The following is a 21,562-nucleotide window of genomic DNA, read 5'->3' on the forward strand; positions in this document are numbered from 1 at the left end:
AATTTTATTTGATTATTTTTTTTACAAGGAGGTAAAAATATACATAAATGCATGTATATACCACCTCATTTCCTAAAGCTTGCTTTCATTTTACTAACCAATCAATTTGTTTAATCACTGTGATTCATAATTTGTGATATTTTTTAGTTTAGATAAAATAACACTATAAAGTATCAATGCAACAAATGTATGTGATCTGTACTTCCATGTAATGCCTTACTCTACCTATTAAGCTTAACCCATTGTGGATGAGTCACAAATTTACTCGTATTTCATGCAGAGCATCAAGTGAGTTAGCCTCATTTTATTTTGTTCTAAATGGTTATTATTTTTCTGATTTTTACTTACAATAACCATATTTTTATAAATATCTTTTCACTGAACATGTAACATGTTGAGTGAAAATAATTACTGAACTATTTGAGTGTACTTCCAAATTGAGGTGAAGATCCTGATGGATGCGTCTTTGGGTCATTCTGACAGTAACTCTAGCTACAGTGATGTTGTTGGACCTACAAATACATGTAAACTTGTTGTACTGTCAACTGATTCTGAATCAAAAAGTGATGAAAATCCCTCAAATGTTCCTATTAGTGTTTTGTTTTCCCATTGTAATATTGGTAATTGGTCAGAAATAGATATTTCACCAAACTTGGAAATGTTTGAAGGAAATCCAGGGGTCACTATAACTCCATCTGCACTTGAAAAAAATAGATGCCATGACAAGTGTAATGTTTTCTGGTGACTCATTTGTTTCTACCACAGGAAAGAAAAATAGAATAACTGGAGAAGAAATAAAATCTCTGTGTGTTTTCCATTACACTTCTCATGTAAAAGGTGATTGTGCAATTAGTGCCTCTAATACTACAGTAAAAAAATGGACAAAAAAGTGATACTTTGTCTAATAAATTGCAGCCTTTTCGATTCATATATAATTTATAAAAAAGCCCTTAATCAACAGAAGAAGTAAAATATTAGCAGTTCTTCCTCTCTGTGGCAAGAAAATGTATTACTGACTAAGAGAAAGAAGACTCTCTGAAACAGGAGAGGAATTAACCCAGTCCATCATCTGAAGGTACAAGGAGAGCTCCACTCCTCTGGTTAACCTTTTCATTACAGGCCAGGTATAACATACGAGTTCATCTACACATTTACGCACATTAAGTATTTGTACTATAACTTTGGATACAGCATGTGTATATGGTGAAGTTTTAGTAAAGATCACAAGTTTTTTTAACACAAAAAATTCAGATTTTTTAATGAATTCTGTTTACTAAAGATTTGTTTGTGAACAAATAGTCTGTTTCATTACTAGTCTGAGTGCAAAGTGATATCATGTTATGATTAAGAAACCTATTCATCCCAAAAATATCATATTATTTGCATAATTTCTGAAACACCTGAAATATATTTCATATGTTTGCTTTGAGTAAGACTGTATTTTGTTATTTTCTATATGTGAAGTCTGTCACTTGACCAACCCTGTAACCATTACAAAGAAATTAGAAAATATAAAGTATGATTTTTTTTCATGCTAGAATGACTACATATGTTTAGTCTAAGTAGCTTAATCTCCTAATGCTATATATTTATGTAAATATTTTTTTATTATATTGACCTTCCAATCATGTCTACCTGACATTGCATCATTTGCATTGATGTGGTGCACGTGCAATAATATTAGGTATCCAATAATATAAAACTGACCTTCAGTTGTCCCTGTCTTGGCTGTTTTAGTGAACTAGTATTTTGTAATATATAGTCACATTTCAATTATTATACATTATATATGTATATATATTATTACTATTTAGAAACAAATTATTAAACATATTTTTCTAAAAATATAGTACAATAAATCTGGAAGAAAAACAAACAATTATCTCTTCTCTCTACACCCTTTGAACCTGGTTGCTGTTGGACACTCATTGTTAAGTCTTAAAATTTTGCATGTGGGGGATATCAAAAAAAATTTGGGGAGGGGAGGATTATACATACAGTTGAATAATCAAAAGATCATAAATAACTATACTGATACCATAGCATTCCACTATAGTTTACTAAGCTTGGTAACTAAAATGTCTTTAGATTTTTAAAAATATGAAACTTTGAGCAGACTAAAGACACAGCCTACCTTCATGAACTTGTGGTATTAAAGAACATGATAACCTTTTTACAGATTAAAGTGGCTGAGAAAATCACAAAGTGGCATTCCAAGCTGTTGATTGGTTATTCACATGTCATATACTGCAGTAAGAGTATATAAAGGACCAATAAAAAAATGGAAAGAGTTGAATGAGGTCACTATTTGATTCACTACATAAGCCATATCTCAGCAAAATAACAATATATGAGATTCTTATACTATAGCTTGATAATATTGGTAATTTGAGTTTCTAACTTGTACAAATTATAGACTTAGTATTTTGACGTTACAAACGTCTAATTTTAAACAGTGCTGCATTCAACACATCACATGACTTGCTAAAATCTACATTTAGGTGTGTTCTTTTAATATTCACATTTAAATTAAGAAATTAATGAAATTGACATAAATTCATAAAATAGTAGTTCAATAAAATTTTGAATTCAAGTCAACAAATGTGATGACCTGGCCTTTGACCCCTGACATTTTGTGAAAGGGTTATTGCATTAACAGGAACAAAAGTTCTAACCAGAGCCTGCAGAGTTTGTGCTGCCCATGGGGAAAGAAGTGAAACTTAATACATACGCAAGTTTTTTTTGTGGTTTCACTCAATATATAAAAATATTTTACGAGACAGCAAACTTTAAAAATTTCCTAGGTGACTTTATGCACATACACTGTAAGTTTCAAATAAACAATAAAAAATATAGTTGAATTAAAAACAAAATAAAATGAGTCTGACTCCTTTGATGCTTTGCATGAAACATGAGTAAAGTCATGATCCATCCACAATGTGTGAAGTGTATATGTATTTTGAACCTTAAAGACCAGTTTTTCATTCAGCAGCATTTTAAAAACATTTAAATGCACATTTAAAATAACAAGCATGAAAAACAAATATATAATGGATATATTGAGAAATCATATGTGAAATTTGATTTTGGAAATCAAAAGATCAGTTTGTTTTTGTTGTTACAGTAATATCCGATTGGTTAAAAATTCTACCTTTGTGAGTTTTTCTTTAATGTTCCTATGAAATTCGATAAGAAAACTATTGATAAGGCACATCTGTTCAGGATAAGTTTTGTGGAAAATGTTTGTTTTGAGGAAACTGATTTCACGTAAAATACCACATTCTGTCACATAACTGTAATTTTTTATATATTTGCAGAAGAAGGTGTTAGTAAACAACATCTAATCTAAAACAGGTATTGAAGCTTAAATAACAATCCTACAAAATTGTTTTTCATTTTACCCTTTCTCCACATTTCAGATTCAACTGTGCTGGCTCACATAATGAAACTTCTCAATGAACAGTATAAATATGGTTTGAAATTGGTCTTGTTATCTGTTGATGAAGGCATTACAGGCTACAGAGATGACTCTTTAGAGGTAAAGATGAGGGAAATTTCATAAGTTTAAGATTTAATGTTACAGAGTTATTGATGAGTATAAATGAAGTTGTGAGACAAATGACCAGATTTGTTTATTAGCAACAATTGTATACATAAATTATTTTGAAATTTTCATAAGTCATTTATGTAAAAATATAATCATTTCAAATGTGAAAGTAATAATTGATAAAAATAATCATCATGGATGGCATTTAAAGGTAATTATCTGTGGTTATTACTTTTTTTAATTTAGTTATTTAGATTTTACATCTTTGAATGGGGAAGTAATTGTAAATTTAATATATTTTTTATAAATGTTTTGTCATATCAACTTTTGAGATTTTTATGAATATTTTAAAAATTGAACTTTTTTTTTTCTAGACTGTGAAAAGAAATCAGCGACAGTATGAATTGCCATTAAAAATCCTGTCATATGAGGTAAGCATTATCGGATAGTACAGTTTCATAAAGATGGTACATATTTATTAATATCATTAAAGATCCAGACATGTGGGTAAGTTTGATGTGATAACAGTTTCGATAAAGAATATTTGTGCTCAGTACACCAGTCTATAACCCTATCAGTTTTGTGTCATTTCTTAGCATTTAAATATCATGTGACTACTTTCCACCAATAGTATTGTGCCATCTATACTGACACAGCTAGCTCACCCTGCAATTCCTGCTCAATCCTAACTTTTTCTGCATGTGGCTACCACTTATGATTATGCATATTTGCCATTTCAAATTTTTTTAAAAAGTTTTCTCATGCTGTGCTTGCATTTAGTTGTTTCAATATTTGTTTTGTTATCTTATTATACAAGAACTTTGTACAAATTCATGATTCAGTGTATCAACAAGAGTAGCTACATTTACACTCAAAAACCCCACTAGTATGTCTTCCCAAAAAAATTAGATTCTGTCATTTGCACTGCACAGAAAGTATAAGCTCACAATTCCTTTTCAGTCTGACAATATTGCTGAGGAAGAAGACAATTTGGATTCTATTTTTACAACACCTGCACACACTACTGTTCTTCAAGAGTTTTATCTTTTCACACTTTTTGTACAGCCAGTTACTCATGTTGTGCATATTCAGTTTTTTCTGTACATTCTCTACTTTTCTTTTTCTTGCTGCAGCTCCCGTGCCTCCACGTCGTTTACTTTGGTAGTGCTTTGTTCTTCTCCTTTCTTCCTGTTGCTTTCAGATCTCGTAGTGAATTGGTGGTAAATTTTTTTACTTGTACACTTCACACTTAGTTGTAATACCCATGGTAGGTATGGCTCAGTTGTGCTTTGTATGGTTTTAGTCTTCTTTACACACAGGGGACTTAAGCATTTCACATCGTCAGTGCTCAGACTTTGTTAGGTTAGATATATATGTGTTCTTTGTCATCATAATAAAAGTTTGATTTATTGTAACTGAGGTATTGATTTTGACTTTGTTTTCTGGGTAATTTTAGTCAGTTTACACATTTATTACTATTATTATTGCATACTTTGTATACTAGGTAAATTACAATGTTTTGTCTGTTTGATATTAAGAAGTACTTCTTAACTAGGTATATTTACATAATTTATAAGAACTTTTGCTCAACATCCTCACTTCATCTGTCTTTACACTCATCGTTCCATGGACAACTGGCTCCTGCATGCTTCTTCCAATTCGCAGCTCAGAGACCACACTTTTTCTGTTCCTACAAGAAGCATTATGGGTTGGATTCATAATAAAAATGGAGAAATTTGTTTTCACCTCCACTCAGTCCCTTGTTCATTTGGGGGTTTTCTTCAATTGCAACCTCAGTCAGGCCCAGGCTTCACTCTTTAGGTTCTGGATGTGGAGCTAGCAGTCCACAATAACCTCACCTCACATTTTCTTACAATTTGAAAGGTTCTATCTCTTTAGAGGATGTGGGCTTCCTTGAAAGCTTTCATTTTCGTAGATCCCTTCAATAGATACTTCTACTCAGATTCCTTGGACACCCAACTTTGTCTGAATTTACATCTATTTGTGGATGCATCTTTAGAAGGTTGGAGTGCTTACCTTGACCTTATGGATATTTCTGGTCTCTGGTCAGTCATGGAGTTTTCTTTCTCAAACTTCTGGTGAACTGTTGACCTGTGTTCTACTTCCTTTCTTTCCTGTTTGGAAGGGTGGTAATAGTATATTCCAACAAATCCACAGTGGTCACTTATATTACCAAGTAAAGGGGTAAAAAATCTAGTTCTCTGTGCTTTCAGACCCTGGATCTCTTTTTTTCTGGGCCCACAAGTATCACATGGTGGTCTTAAGTTGCCATATTCTTGGCATCCTGATACTTGAGTTGGATTATTTAACTCAACACAAGATTCTTCCCACTAAGTGGTTTCTCAATCTGCAGTTCTTTCAGTGGGTGTGCCCTCAGGTGGTAACAGCTTATGTAAATGCTTTCACCACTCACTGGAAAAACAAACTTCCTTTTTTTTAGTCTCATGTTCCACACCACATAGTTCTAGGAGTAGATATATGGAAAGTCATGACATCTATGCTTACCCTCCTATTTGACTCCTCTCCAGAGTCCTATCTCTAATCCAAACCACTCCGTATTTAGTCCTCCTGGTGGCTGGTGCAACTATGGTTCCCATTACTCCAACCTTTACCTGTACAACCTTTTCTATGCTTACATGTAACTCAGTTTCTACTTCATTAATCTCAGTCAGACATCATTCATCCAGATGTCAAAACTGTCTTTACTGTGTACACTTTTTTTTATGATCTATAAAATCTCCATCCATGTCCATTATCGAAGGTGATAAACTACCTTCTGTCTTTGGTCTCTTTGATGTGGTTTTCATCCCGCCTTTCCATTTGTTATCTTTCTCAATTCTTTACCTAGTTTGATCAAGGCTTGTCCACTTTGACTGCATGTAGCTATCAGGCTGCCTTTATAATCCTTTATGCCCTTTCCTGTCCTTACTTTGAACCTTTGTTACCATTTTCCATATATTTTTTCTCCCTCAAGACCTGTTTCCTTCTCCTCACCTTTGGACATCATTGATCAGATATTTATATTTTTAATCCATGACAGGCTAGGTATTATGTACATGGGTTTGTCTCTACATTTGCATGTTAAGTACTTGTAGTCTAACATTTGGTACAACATGTATATCTTCACAAACTTTGGTAGACTTCTAGTAAAGATTAAAATTTTTTTTGTGCACAAAAAATCAGATTTTAATGAAGTACTTTTACTAAATATTTGTTTGTGAAAATATTGAGTCTGTTTCATTATTAGTCTCACTGCAAAGTCATTTCATGTTATAATTTAAAAAAACTATTCTTCTTCCCAAAAATCTCAAAGATTATTTCCATAATGTCTAAAACCTAAATACATTTCAAATGTTTGTTTTCAGTAATATTTTATATTTTGTTATTTCTATGCTCTAATTATGTGGGGTCTGTCACTTGACCAACCTTGTAACGATAATAAAAGAAAATTAGGAAATAAATATAAATAATTTTTTTCATGGAAGAATGACTACATATTATAGCACAATAATACAAATGTTTAGTAAAGTAGCTTAAGCCTCATAACACTATATATTTATTATTTTTTATTATATTGACCTTCCAGTCATGCCTAGGTAACATTACATAACTTGCATTTACATGATGCACATGAACTTGTGTTTCATATCCTATAATATAAAATTGACCTTTAGTCTTCCCTTTCTTGGCTTTGTTTTAATGTACTAGTACTTTGTAATATACAGTTGAATTTTGATTAATAAATCAAGAAGTAAAGCATACACTTATCTTTTTTTGTTATGACCTTTGAACTCAGTTGCTGCTGAGGAGGATATCAAACAAACTATTTTTTTAGATTTTATACATACAGTTGAATAACCAAAAAAATCAAAACTCGCTATACTGATACCACAGAATTCCACTATAATTTATTAAACTTAGTTACTTGGATGTATTTAAATTTTAAAAAATATGAAACTTCAAGCAGACTAAAGACACACCCTACCTCATTGAAATCTTGAATCAAAAGAATGTGATAGCCTTTTAAAAGATTAAATGGCTGAAAAAAAACCACTAGGGACACATTCTAAGCTGTCAATCAGTTATTCACTTGCCATATATTGAAGTAAGTATATGTGAGGGACCCTTTCTTGATGACAAGAAACCCACTTGATATAAAAATGCATCTCAAAATGGCTGGTATGCATATTAACACCTTTTTAGGTCATCTTCAGGTTACAAAAGAGAGGGTGTTTGAATGTGACCGTTGACGGACACGTCTTAGGGACCAGAGTATAAATGGGTACCGGATTGTAGGGGGCATTGCAGGTGGATGTTAGGTAATTAATTCAAGATCATTCAAGGTAGAATGTTGACTACTTCCATAACTTTTGTTGCTCATTATCTGCGTAATCTGGTTATAGTTTCCTCAGGTTTATATTGTCTCTCTGTTACAGCAATTCTGCACACATTCATTTGCCTTTGACTGGGGTAAGCCTTATCACATTATTTCATTTATTTTCTTTTCAGAGCTTCTCTTTTTTTTCCTTTTTTTTAACCACTGCTAAAGTGATCCCACTCTGTGACAGGTGTTGCCTGATAGGTATGCTTTGCTTCAAGCCAACACTGTTTGTTGGTTGTTCTGTAATATTAACTGTAGAGGTGGGACATTTCACAAGACAATTGGTGGCATGCCCAGTGGTATATGTATATGTTTCTCAATATCCATAAGTTTTACTCTATTGTGAGCTGTCTTTCATAGTCTTTCATCAGTAAAGCAAAATTTCTGTCATCCGTGCTTCACTAAGCTAAGGATAGTCTGCTTTTCAAAATACAAAATTGTGGATATCCATTGCACTTTCTTCAAATTCCCCATAACATTTACTTACTTTAATTTTTTTCTAATGGAGCAAGAAGACCTTATCATATTTCAGTTCCAAGTTGTTGGGGTGGTTGACCATGGAGGCTTTCACCTGAATGAACCTAGAAATTTAATTTACCATATGTACTCATAATTATACATTCAGTAAGAAGAGAGCAAAACTGGTTTCTCTCATTTCATTTCACTTGGATGTATTTTCCAGAGTAGACAGCTGTTGGTTGGAGCATGTCCACCAAACATGGGATCCTCCTTAAGGATAAGATAACATCACCCTGTTCTTACAGGTATGCTCAGTAGATGCTCATCTTCATTAATTGAGGTTGCAGGAGTTGAGTTTTTGGGGCTTCATCTGTCTTGTAATATTGGAAGTAGGACATGTGTACACTTTCTATGGTTGAGTGATTTGTGATTTCTGCTCTTAATACCAGTTAACAAATTTTATCCTGTTATTATGATTAAGTTGAGGCAATGCCACTTTTCCATGAATCCAGGTTCTGTTTGTTTTACTTGTTCCTGTGGTAGTTTGGGGAGTTTGTCTGTTTTCAGCCACAAGATAACACCCTCTTTAATTCTGGTTGCTTGAAGTATGACACTTTCTTTACTTAGAGTTGGTGTTCGTAAGTACATATGACATGGTCCACTTGTCCAAACCACTGTGCTTATGTTACAATCTCAACCTCCTAATGCCAAGGACAAGTTATGGAACCTTGTCTGGCTGATTGAGGTTGTGTATATACATAGCTAATTTGGTTTTTATTATAGATTGTACCTCTCACTTGTGCACATCCTTTTTTCTATTCATTTCAGATTCATTTTCTGTTTCAATGGTGAAGAATATACCTATGTAACTCAGAATAGCTGGTATGGGTATTAATACTTTTATTGAAAAGCAGAGAATAATGTTTTGACCTTCCTAGGTCATCTTTAGGTTAACAAAGAGAGTTTACAACTGATTGTTGCTGGACACGTCTTAGGGACAAGAGTATAAACAGGTATGGGATTGTATGGGTCATTGCAGTTGAATGTTAGGTTATTAATTAGTATAGGTATAAAGGTGTTCCTTCATATTGGTTTAATTTTGGTTTTAGTTGCTGTATAAGTAAGGCTTCTTTGATTTTGCTTTTGTTTATATTTGTTTCCCTACTTAGTATCTGAGAGTTTTCTATGGTTATGTTGTGTTTATTTGACTTGCAATGTTCAAAAACGTGTGAAGATTTTTTGTTTTTTTGTTTGCTTTTTGTTGTTGTTGTTTTGTGAATATAGTTTCCATTTTTCTGCTTGTTTCTCAAATTTTGATGATGATGTCTCATTTTAAGTTGTTTATAGAATTGATATCTTTTTGTGTGAAGCTGTTCTTTAGTTTTCTTTCCTGAGAAATGATGCAAATTTTTGTGTGAAAATTCTTTGAAAAATTTGTTTAAGATACTGTTTTGAGGTGTTTCGGGGAAATAGATGTTTTCTAAAAAACAATCTCACACAAAAAGATATTAATTCTATAAACAACTTAAGACAACAACCTCAAAATTCTAAAAGCAGATAAAGGCAATGCTATAGTTATAATGAACATAAATGAATACTTATCAGATACAAACAAATTTAAGCTAATAAACACAAATCCAACAAAAACACATGAAAATCAATTAAAACAAAATACTACTACAAATGAAAGAAAACCAACATAATCTCAGAAATGTTCATTCTTCCTTATGAAAGACCAACTCTCACACACCACAATGGTACAGCACACCCCAAACCAGATTGTTCACTGCAACCCATAATGTCAACCTATGAATCATTTAACTACAACCCCAGTAAATGTATAGCATTGGCATTTTCTAAATATGTAACATCAGCCAGCTCCTTTTTCAAAGACTTTTTTAACTTTAAAAATATTCTTAATCAACTAAATCATAAAACCTTAATGGCCAAGTTTGATGTAATCTCCCTCTTCACAGAAGTCCCATCAACTGAAGCCTGCAAGATAACTTTAGAACTTTATATCCAAATATCCAAGACCCTCACCATTGATACAATCCCCAGCAACCAATTAGCAATTCTTAGAATTCACTACTACCAAAACTAACTATATTTAATAACCAAAACTACCTACAAATAAATGGCCTAAGTATGGGGAATCCTGTGTCACCAGTTCTAGCCAACATTTTTATGACACAGATTGAATCACAAGCAATCAATTTAGTCTTACACCCACCACTATACTGGTACAGGTATGTTGATGATACAGTTGCTGGATTCACATCTACAAAATACACACTTAGTTTTTTCAATCACGTTAACTCGATACACCCCAACATTAAATTCACCTGTGAACAGGAAAAAACTAACATAGCATTTCTTAACCTCAAATCACTAGAACTGATACACAATTCAAAACAGAAATCGACAGACAAAAATCACCCATACTGGACTATACATTACCTGGGACTCAGCACGTAAAACAAAACAAAAATGTAACTTATTAAGAAAACAAATAAACACAGGCACAAAACTATACTCACCTGGTAAAATTAATGATGAAATCAACAAAGTAAAACACCACTTCATCAACATCAACAAATTTCCTCAAAAACTGTGGAAAAAAAATTAAACTTCACATCTAGACCAACAACAAATCCCAAGGCACAACAAGCTACAAAACCTTATACTGCTGCATATCATATGTTCCTGACATCAGTTAAAAAATAATCAACATTTGGAAAAACTTACAACACAACATTTCAGTAAACACCAAATTTATTCAAAAACCAGGTACAAACTAATGTTCATACTATGTAAAAACTACACTGACAAACACAACACCAACATAATTTATAAAATACAATGCAGCAACATCATGACTTTTATATTGCAGAAACAAGCAGAAAATTGAAAACTAGATTCAAAGAACACAAACACCTTCACATGGGTTTGGATACTGCAAATCAAATAAACACAACATAAACATATAAAACTCCCAGATACTAAGTAGGGAAACAAATATAAACAGTTGCAAAATCAAGGAAACCCAGTTTATACAGCAACTAAAACCAAAATTAAACCAGTATAAAGGAACACCTTTATACCTATACTAATTAATAACCTAACATCCAACTTTAACGCCCCCTACAATCCCATACCCATTTATACTCTTGTCCCTAAGACGTGTCTGGCAACTGTCAGTTGCAAACTCTCTTTGTTAACCTGAAGATGAGCTCGGAAGGTTAAAACATTATTCTTTGCTTATCAGTAAAAATGTTAATACCCATATCAGCTATTTTGAGATACATTTTTATTTCAAGTGGGTTTCTCATCATCAAGAATATACCTGTCCCAGAAGTAGTGCAGTACTCCACAAGTATACTTTGTTTTCATTTTAGAGCACACCTGTTCATTCTGTACACTTACTTTCCACTTGATTTCAGTGTTGAGCATCTAAATTGGACCCTCCACCTTTCCAATGTAGAATTCTAGTTTGTTTTTTTTTATCAGAAGCTAATAGCAATTTTCACAGGTGTTAAATGCATCCTTTCAACATCTGTTGTGATGTAAGACATATATTACATGCTCAGTGTGAATTTGTTGAGACATAAACTGTGAATAAAAAAATTAGGGTTGGCCATCATAGTTATTTATACAACAAATTCAACTATTGAACTGAGTATCACTGTTCTTAATTGTCAAAATTCTACATACCTGTTTATATAGTGGTGCCCATCATCATATGAACAGACATGCCCCAACAGAATATGTTCATAGTAGTCTTGGGGGCATAGTCTCAAAGCTTTGTTTTGTGGTAAACTAGGTGAAAACAGTTGAACTACACAGGAAAACCCTTTGCTTTTGGTGATGTGGGAAGTAACTGATGAAAATGTAGGTTGTGAATGTATACAAAATTGATGTGAATTTTTTTTTTAGTTTTTTATGCAAAATTACCTGACCTCATTTAAAGTTTTGGCTTTTTCAAAAACATGTTTATCATTTTATTTTGAATAGGAACTCTATGGTTGGACAATGGATGCCATAGTTCAACAAATTGGTCTGAAGAATAACTGTAAGCGATGATCATTTCTATAGTCAAATTTTAGTAGCCTTGATCACTGAAGAAGGCGAATAATAACAACTTAGCTCACAAAATTCTAGCTGTAAATTTAAGTCTGAAAATAATTGTGACCTTCAGAATCATTATTTTAATATTTTGAAAATATAGAGCTTTTGTTATGTATTGGTTGTAGTTGTGAAGAGTTATTTTAAAGACTCAAGAAAACGATAATCTGTTTGATTGTCACTTTTGTTTTACATTCTAATCTAAAATAATGTCTTACTTAGAAATAATCAGTTAGTCGTTAAAACAATAAATCATCTTATTTTCAAAATAGCTTTTACTTAAAAGTTTGATGGACTGTGCTTGATATTGATAATTTGAATTAAATGTGTTGATAACAGCTCTGATCAATAAGTGTAAATAATTTCTTTTTTCTCCTTATATCCTACTTTTTATTTGTTTCTTTAATTACCTAGTTTGGATAAGAAAATAAAAATGAAAAAAATATCCCAGAAAAATTGAACTTAGAAGTTTGATAATTAATTGATCAGCTTGCTGGTTGAGATTAACATACTTTATTTTAATGCAATGTTCACATATGTATAAAAAGTCCACAGTTGGTAATTCTTCATTATTAATTATTAAGAGTAAGTGTACCCAACTAATAATGCAATGAATTCTATCAATTATAAGTAACAGTTTGAAAATTATTTTTATTCAGCTGAACTCTTACTAAGTTGTGTGTTTTATTTTTTTTTGGTAGCTTGTTTTAATCAGAAATTAATAGCAATGTTCATGGGTATTTAATTTATTGTCTCCATATCTGTTGTGATGTAAAACATAAATGCTTACTGTGAATTTGTTGAGAAGTAAATAGTGAATGGAAAAATAGGGTTAGGTACCAGTTCCTTGATAGATAGCGGTTTTTACACCCGATGGGGGGGAATGATTTTTGCAACCACTTATGTGGACTGTTCAATTTGCAAATTGGTAATCTCTGATTACGTGAACCTGAAAGCTGTAAACATAAAGTCACAGTGTAATCTTGTTGCTACGATACTTCAAGGTTTCTATGCAGGTTTGTATAAGTGAGGTGTTGTGAACAGTTTCCAAAATGTTAATAGAATAAAGACAAATGTGTCACAAATTAACTGCCACATGAATTTATTCCTGCACACTGCACAGTATAAAAGATGGCCATTATACTTGACAAGGTTACTAATAACTTTTATTGCATGAATTACGTTTTCAAATATTAATAAAATTAGTAATTACCCTTTAAGTTTATATCTACTGAAAAACTATTCATATTGTTTGATAAAAATAATTAAAATGTCTTTGCGAACTCTTGAATATTACACATCAATACAATGTAGCACATAATTATTCATACTTTTCATTGAAGTAAGATTCATTTAGTCTTCTAGTCTACATGTTCCCAAATGTAGACCTCCTTTGTCACAAATATAGTATATTCCTGTTAAAGCTCATCAAAAGGTAAGCACGTTATGATATAATGTCTATAAGCACGTCTATTAAATAAAAACACCTAAGCAAAAACTAGGAATACAATTCGAGTAGAGGCTTCAGACCATTGAAATTGCTCCTTTTGTGTTCTAATTATATAAGAAAATACAATATTTTTACTATCTATGATAAGAGAATATATTGTTCTTTTACCATAAAGCACCAGCACTTTATTAGAGGGCAGTGATAATCTGAAATTTCATGGATTAATGAGGGCCACAAACACAGGTCTAATTTTGTAAAATCGAGGGGGGTGATGTAGGGCCCGTCTGGATCCGAGCAGCCCGAATCTGTCTTTAACTTTACACTAAACATACACTATGGTCAGCAGCTTAGGCAGCTAAGGAGATTAAGGCGTTCGACAATAAAACCGACTAGACATGCATAAGAACAAATTGCATTGGAAAATCGCACAATATACACATAAGATTGATGCAGCTACAAGCTACAAATGGCCTGCCAGATCTAGATCATAGGAGTTTACGCTTGGGAGTAATATTTTCGAATTTCATGCTCTGTTCAATCTGTTGTGATGAAAATTTTACTCAATCTTACACAACGTACAAGATGTAGGTAAATTCTGTGATAGCCCCTCGGTGTGGATTCCTGTACGTGGTGAGGGGACCTCCCAGGGAAGGTTCTGTTCTTTCAGTTTACCTCCTCTGGGATCTAAACATCCACCCACGTGTTTGCCATGCGTGGCGACCTGTGAAGGGAGGAGAGGATCCTGGTGGTTGAGGGGTCCAACTCTAACACACCACTTTGGCCTTGAATTCCTGTAGATGGGGGGCCTTTGGGTGGCCCCTCTTGGTTCAATCGGCTGGCCCACTTGGGCTAGAGTCAACCAAGTACCAGTGTTGGAAGTTCTTAACGGGTGTTGTGGACATTGTGTCTGATGGTGGTGTTTGGGTATAGTGCTCACGAAACCCTGGCATTGTTGCAATGTCCTAGCATAACATTGTAGTGCATCCCCTCATAGGGCTCCATGGTGGGTGAGGTCATTGGGTACCAAAATTTTCCTTTCTTCCTATGGATCCTTCTACAAAAAATTTAAATAAAATAGTGAAAAAACAGTCAATAGGTAAATGACCATGTCTTGAAGACTCTGAGAAGAAATTTTCAACATCTGTAACACACCTCATTTTCTTATATTACATTCCCTTTCAGAAAAAGCTTTAGGGCAAATGTCCCCCTTTTTTATTCAGAATGGATTAGAGGGTCTCGCTAGCTCTCCAGAGTCAGTAAAGAAGCTTTGATCTGGTGATGTATTGGTGGAAACATCCACATCTCAACACAATGAACTCCTCCTGAATTCAAAGGAGTTTGGGGATATACCTATTGAGGTTACACCTCATGTTAATTTGAATTCATCATGTGGAGTTATTGTTGAGAGGGATTTCAAGAATATCCCCAAGTCAGAGATTCTCGCTTGTTTCTTCACTCAAGGAGTTTCTGCAGTGAGGCATATCTCCACTCACAAAGATGGAATTATGATGCCAACCAGTGTCCCCATTCAGACATTTATGTCACCACGTCCACCTGCCACCATCACGGCAGGTTATCTTAATTGCAGGGTACAGGCATACATTCCAAACCCTCTCTGATGTTTCCAGTGTCAGCGGTTTGGTCACTCGAAGACGTTATGTCATGGTTCCTTGACGTGTGCTCATTGTGGTGGCAAGGACCACGATGCCTATGAGTGTGACATGGACCCACATTGTGTCAACTGCAATGGTTCTCTACCTTCCTACTTTCATTCTTGCCCAAAATGGTTGGAGGAAAAAGAGGTGCAGCATTTGAAAACGATTCATAACATTAGTTATCCTGAGGCTCGGATATTGCTGCCCACCACTCCATCTCGGACATATGCTGCTGCATTTTGTTCCACAACTACAGTGGGAGTGCAGACAGATCTCTGTGGCTTCAACAGAATTGTTTTCAAAACAAATGAAAAGCCTTTTGACCTCCATGGTTAAAAAGGTTGATGAATCGACTTCTACACCCATCTTTGTTCTTCCCATACATTCCAACAAACCTCAAGATCCACATCCTTCAGTTTCAAATTCAGGCATTTTTTCTGATACACCTTTTTCTCCCACTCCAAGATGCAAAACAATCATTCATTTGCATCCTCAGTCACTAGAATCCCCTTCCAACAATAAAGACCTGCCCAATCAACCCAGGGTAGGATCAATGGAGGTTGATAGACCTACTTTAAATAAGGACAGTAAAGAAAAAGAGACGTGGTCATAAACAGAAGGGTTCTCCAGCCACTTCACCTACCCATCATTAAAAATGGCCACCTTGATACAATGGAACTGTCAAGGTTTACATTTTAATCTGGATGATATCAAAACACTGATTGCTTCCTACCATCCTGTATGTCTTTCCTTACAAGACACATTTCTAAAACCTGCTGATACAGTCACCATTCAGCAGTTTTCTCTGTACAGAAATGACAGGCTGTGTGATGGACGAGTACATGGAGGGGTGGAACTATTGGTTGATCAGTATGTACCCACCCTGTCTTTGTCACTCAACACACCCTTTGAGACCATAGCTATCCGTGTTTCCTTGGGTCATACCATCACTGTTTGTTCTCTCCACCTTTTCTCTGGAGAGACATATGATCAATCAGACCTTGATGCTCTCATTGAACAGTTGCCATCTCCTTTCTAATCCTGGGGGACTTTAATGGACATCATCCCCTCTGGGGAAGTGCTGTTATTGATGGGAGGGGTCGCTCTGTGGAGTGTATGCTCTCTGATCACAATCTTTCTCTTTTCAATACTGGTTCTTCCACTTATTTTCACGCACCTAGTCAGTCCTTTACTGCTATTGATTCTAGGTGGGTAAGGCATCAAAGACAGAAGGAATCTTGGATTAAGTTCACAACTAGCATATCTTCTACCACCATTCGACACTGATTCGAAAAGGTCAGTGGGCACTACAGTTCTGACCCCCTCTCGATCTTACTCTCTGATGGACAAGAGATAGATGATGCCTGGAGAATCGCCGACACTCTAGATGAAAGCTTTTACCAGGTATCTAGCACTTATGCTTGTTCCTCCACCTTCTTGGCCATAAAGACTCAGGCAGGGCGTTCACCTCTTTTCTTTCGAAATGACTGTCTCTTTGACTATAATTGTCCCTTTACACTGGTGGAACTGAAAATGGCCCTTCATCGGTCTGGCAGTACATCTGTTGGACCTGGTGATGTACACTATGACATGCTGCACCATCTATCTCCTGCTTTTCTTGATGTCCTTCTAATTGTCTTTAACCGGATCCGACAGGAGAATGTTTTTCCTGATGCCTGGCGCCAGGCTATTATTTTACCTTTCTCTAAGCCAGGGAAGGATCCCAAGATTCCTTCAAACTACTGTCCAATTGCTTTGATGAGCTGTCTCTGTAAGACCTTAGAGAGGATGGTTAATGCTCGTCTTGTTTGGTTCCTCGAATCAAACAACCTCCTCTCGCCCACCCAGTGTGGGTTCCAATGACAGCACTCCACCACGGGCCACCTAATTCAACTTGAAACATCAATCAGAGAAGCCTTTCTCAAACACCAACATCTTGTAACAATATTCTTTGACATTGAGAAAGCTTATGACACAACATGGAGGTATGGCATTTTGCGAGACCTCCATATATATGGGTTATATGGCCATTTACCCATGTTTATTAAAAAATTTTGAATGGACAGGAGATTCCAAGTTCGTGTGGGTTCGACACTTTCCCCGTTCTTTTGTACAGGAACTTGGAGTCCCTCAAGGCTGTGTATTGAGTGTCACACTTTTCAGTATAAAGATAAATGCCATCACTGAACATCATTGTTTTACCAGACATTTGGCTAATTATTATTACGATTTTGCTATATGTCTTTTATAACTTTTATTATTTTACCTTTTGATAATGGCTGTTATGACACATAACCCAGAACCAGGACTGGAAAGGCCAACTTCAGGTGACTGACGGTGGTTCTTGTACCTACCTGTTAGTCTTCCTGGTGGATTATGATCATTACCATTTTGCTAGAGACAGTCCTTTACAATTTCTCTTACTCTGCTTTCTCTCTTAACATTGTAGATTAGGTGTCAACATTGGTTTTATGCTTTTTCTGTTTTTCAGTGATGTTTTGTTTTACCTTCATTTTCTTTTATGTATTTTACTACATTTAATTTATTTTTACCGGACATTTTGGCACAGATAGCCTAGCTGCTTTGTACCATAAAACACTAAATCAATCAATTAATCAATTCTGTGATAGTGCTTGCAAGCCTTGCATGTATACTTAGGCCTACTGACTGATACTAAGGAACTATCACTTAGATCGAAAAGCTTAGAAGCATGCCTATATTAAAGATATTCATTTTAGCTACTGAAAAAGCCTACATCTATGCCTAATCATGTAATTCGATTGGTAAGAAGACGAGAATCACAAGAAAATCACACAATTTGTAGGCCTGTGATGCAATAAAACAATTCAACAGACCAAACTGTAGAGGGGTGATTGTATGCACAATACCCCCACCTAAAATGAAGGGGGTATGTATCCCCCATCCCCCAGGATCTATGCCCCTGGATAGTGGAATATGTAGATTTTACTCACCTGTGTGTAGAAAGATTTTATCATATTCCTCTGAGTTATAGTGAGTAATAGACAATGCAAAAAGTGCATTGGTCTTCAAGTTAAGAGTACACAGTGGGTGTGACTAACTCTTCTTTTAGCTTGTTCTGATTTTTGAGTAAAGTACCAATGATCCAAAAAAGTACTCCAAACCAAACTTGATAAGAATGGGAAAGGGGTGGATGGGTCAAGCAGGCAAGCTAAAATCCATTACAATTCAATTGAATAATCAATCAAAATATGACACATTTTAATAAAGTGTAGTGCATTTGCTAAAATTTGAAATTTGAGCTTTATTCCATAACATGGGATATTTGATAAATAACAGGCATGCCTTGCATACCACTTCTGGTATATAAGGTAATTGCTTCAAAGCAAGTAGTGTGCTGCAAGTAATACCTAGGTCCAACTGTAGCAGACAAGACAACAGTATCTTAAAACAGTATGTAAAAGTGATTTTATTCTTGCAGGTACATTTTGTGGTGTATTTAGAAGACAAGCCCTGGATCGAGGTGCTATGCTACTTGGAGTTAACAAAATTGTCACAGGTGGGCTGTGTAAATGTTTAGGCAGTTGAATTTCTGACATGTATATTCTAAATAAATTGGTACAAATTTTTATTATTTTTTTAATTACTACATGTATGGGCAAATTTTAAATATAAAAATTTGTTTTTCAATGTAAGCTTAAAAAATATGCATGTTTCATTTCTTCACTTTTCGTAAGTAAATTATGTTAAAGTAATCTGTCTAGGTTTTGTATTTTTGTGGATAACATATTGGAATGAAATGATAACTGATCAAATAACCACTTATGTTTTGTATACATTACTTCAGTTATATAATTGATGTAGTTCAGGATAAATTAATCTCTTAAAATAAAAAAAAATTTAGACAGAAGTGGTGAAGATTTTATTTGTAAACTGAGTAAGAAGTTGTTGCTACCTGATCTTGTTAACTGTGTAAAAGTTTAACTTCATTAACTGAACAACAGTTTTTTGCAAAATGGCCTCCTTACCTGTGTAATTGTTTGTTGCTACCTGGTTTCAGTAACTAAGAGTTTAGTCACCTATCATTTCTTAAGAGAGAAAACACTATTAAAATTGAGAAGAGTTAAGAAGAGAGTGAGTTGCTGTTAAAGATATTAAAATGAGAGAACAACAAATACATTTTTAAACCTTTCTTTCAGATATATTTTAATCTTATGTTTGAGTTCAAGAGTTGTTTTTTGTTTGTTTATTTTAATATGAAAATCATCAAATGTTTAAATTTGTCTATATTATGTTGATTTATGTTATTTTATTGGAATAAGGTCTCAATTTTAATGAGTGTGTGCATGTGCAAGACAAATAATAAGTGTTTTCACTTTTCTCACCCTTAGTCGCAGTAGTATATTGATTCCTATCAAGTTAGGAACTACTTTCAATATGTAATAGTAGTTGGCAAAGGTTACAAAAGTAACTATATTCAGCAAGATCTGTTTACATACAAAAGTTACAAGAAAATATGTTTAATAATCATACAGAGCTTTCATTAGGGAAAGTATGAGTTTGAAAGTAATGAGTGTTAAACATTGTTTTCTTTTAATAATAACTGAGTGAACTGTGACAGTAAGTTTGTCTCATGATAAACCTTGCCATCTGATTCAAGTTGCCCAAATAGGCCTAACATCTCAGTGTGAGGCTTATATAGAAAACTGGTATATAGCATAAGCCTTACTATTGACAAATGGGGTTTTCTTTATATATTGTATACAGTATATGTTAATTTTTTAATAATGTCCTTACAGTTTATTCTAACATTAAAATCAGTATTAAAAACTTGTTTCAGGAAAAACTGATAAAATCTATTTCTCTCATTGCTCCAATGAGAGCTAAGACATTCCTATAGTTTTACTTACAGTAATAATGCCCCCTATTATTTTCCTTTCACATTGAAGTTTGAGTGCTCATGTATGGTAAAAAAAGTCAATGTGTTTGCATATTTCTGTGGTTTTTTTCTTTGGAAGAGATATGTAACCTATCTTTTTCTGTGTAAAAAGAGGTCTGTAATGTATAATATGAATTTTTTCAAATAATATATTTATATCAACTATACACTAATTGTTTTAGTAATCAAACTATATAGCTGATGGATATGTTCAGTTGGTCAAGTTCATTAACATCTGTATTGTAATAGTGAAGCAAAGACAATTCATAATGTATAATAAAGTGAAATACAAACAAACATGGTTGTGCTTGTGGCATTTTTCATTAGTATTTGTATCTGCTTTAATTTGTTGATTCACAAACAGTTTGGTAAGAAACTACTAAAGTAAAGAGTGTACATTTGACAAAGTGTAAGCTTTAAGATTGCATGTTATAAAACTTGGCTGTCAATAAGCAAATATTTTCCATATCTCAAATATTTGTAGTTTGTAACTCATTTCCATAAAAAGATACTAATACTTCATATATATGTAAAAAAAATATGCTTTTAAAATGTGGTCACATACTACACTAGCTTAAATTCACTTGTTTGGCTGGCAACTAATGATGAAAATATTAATTAAATAGGTCATGTAGAGATATTATTCAAGTTTATATTAAACTACTTATTGTCTTGACCACCTTGTATCTAAATTCATCAAATATTTTTTTTTTTAGTTACTAAAATTTCTTGTTTCAAAACACCCCTTATGTTATATATTTTTAAAAATTCTTATTATTACAGATCATTAATAAATTTATTTATAATTATGATACTGGTGCAAATTGCAGAGATGAAAATAAATAGAACATTAAAAATAATGAATTTTGTGTATAGCTGTTGTAATTTAGATTAATAGAGAAAATGTGTTAAGTAAAACATGATAACTAGTTAGCTCCTGAATTGCAATGTCTAGCAGTCTTCTCATGATGATGCTTTGGGTGTTAAAAAAATCTTTGCCTTAATT

At 33.7% G+C, this 21,562-nt stretch overlaps 1 protein-coding gene across 2 annotated transcripts in view; it reads left to right on the plus strand.

The window, feature by feature from the left end:
- Positions 1-21,562, plus strand: part of Ctu1 (Cytosolic thiouridylase subunit 1) — a 41,909-nt gene that overhangs the window by 3,820 nt on the left and 16,527 nt on the right. For both annotated transcript variants that reach the window (XM_076454281.1, XM_076454282.1), the window contains exons 3-6: positions 3,420-3,538; positions 3,922-3,978; positions 12,423-12,480; positions 19,099-19,176. In XM_076454281.1, the coding sequence (XP_076310396.1) occupies positions 3,420-3,538; positions 3,922-3,978; positions 12,423-12,480; positions 19,099-19,176 (312 nt within the window). The remainder of the gene's footprint in view (positions 1-3,419; positions 3,539-3,921; positions 3,979-12,422; positions 12,481-19,098; positions 19,177-21,562) is intronic.

Source organism: Tachypleus tridentatus, chromosome 9 (genome assembly GCF_004210375.1).
Source record: "Tachypleus tridentatus isolate NWPU-2018 chromosome 9, ASM421037v1, whole genome shotgun sequence".
Classification (NCBI taxonomy): domain Eukaryota; kingdom Metazoa; phylum Arthropoda; class Merostomata; order Xiphosura; family Limulidae; genus Tachypleus; species Tachypleus tridentatus.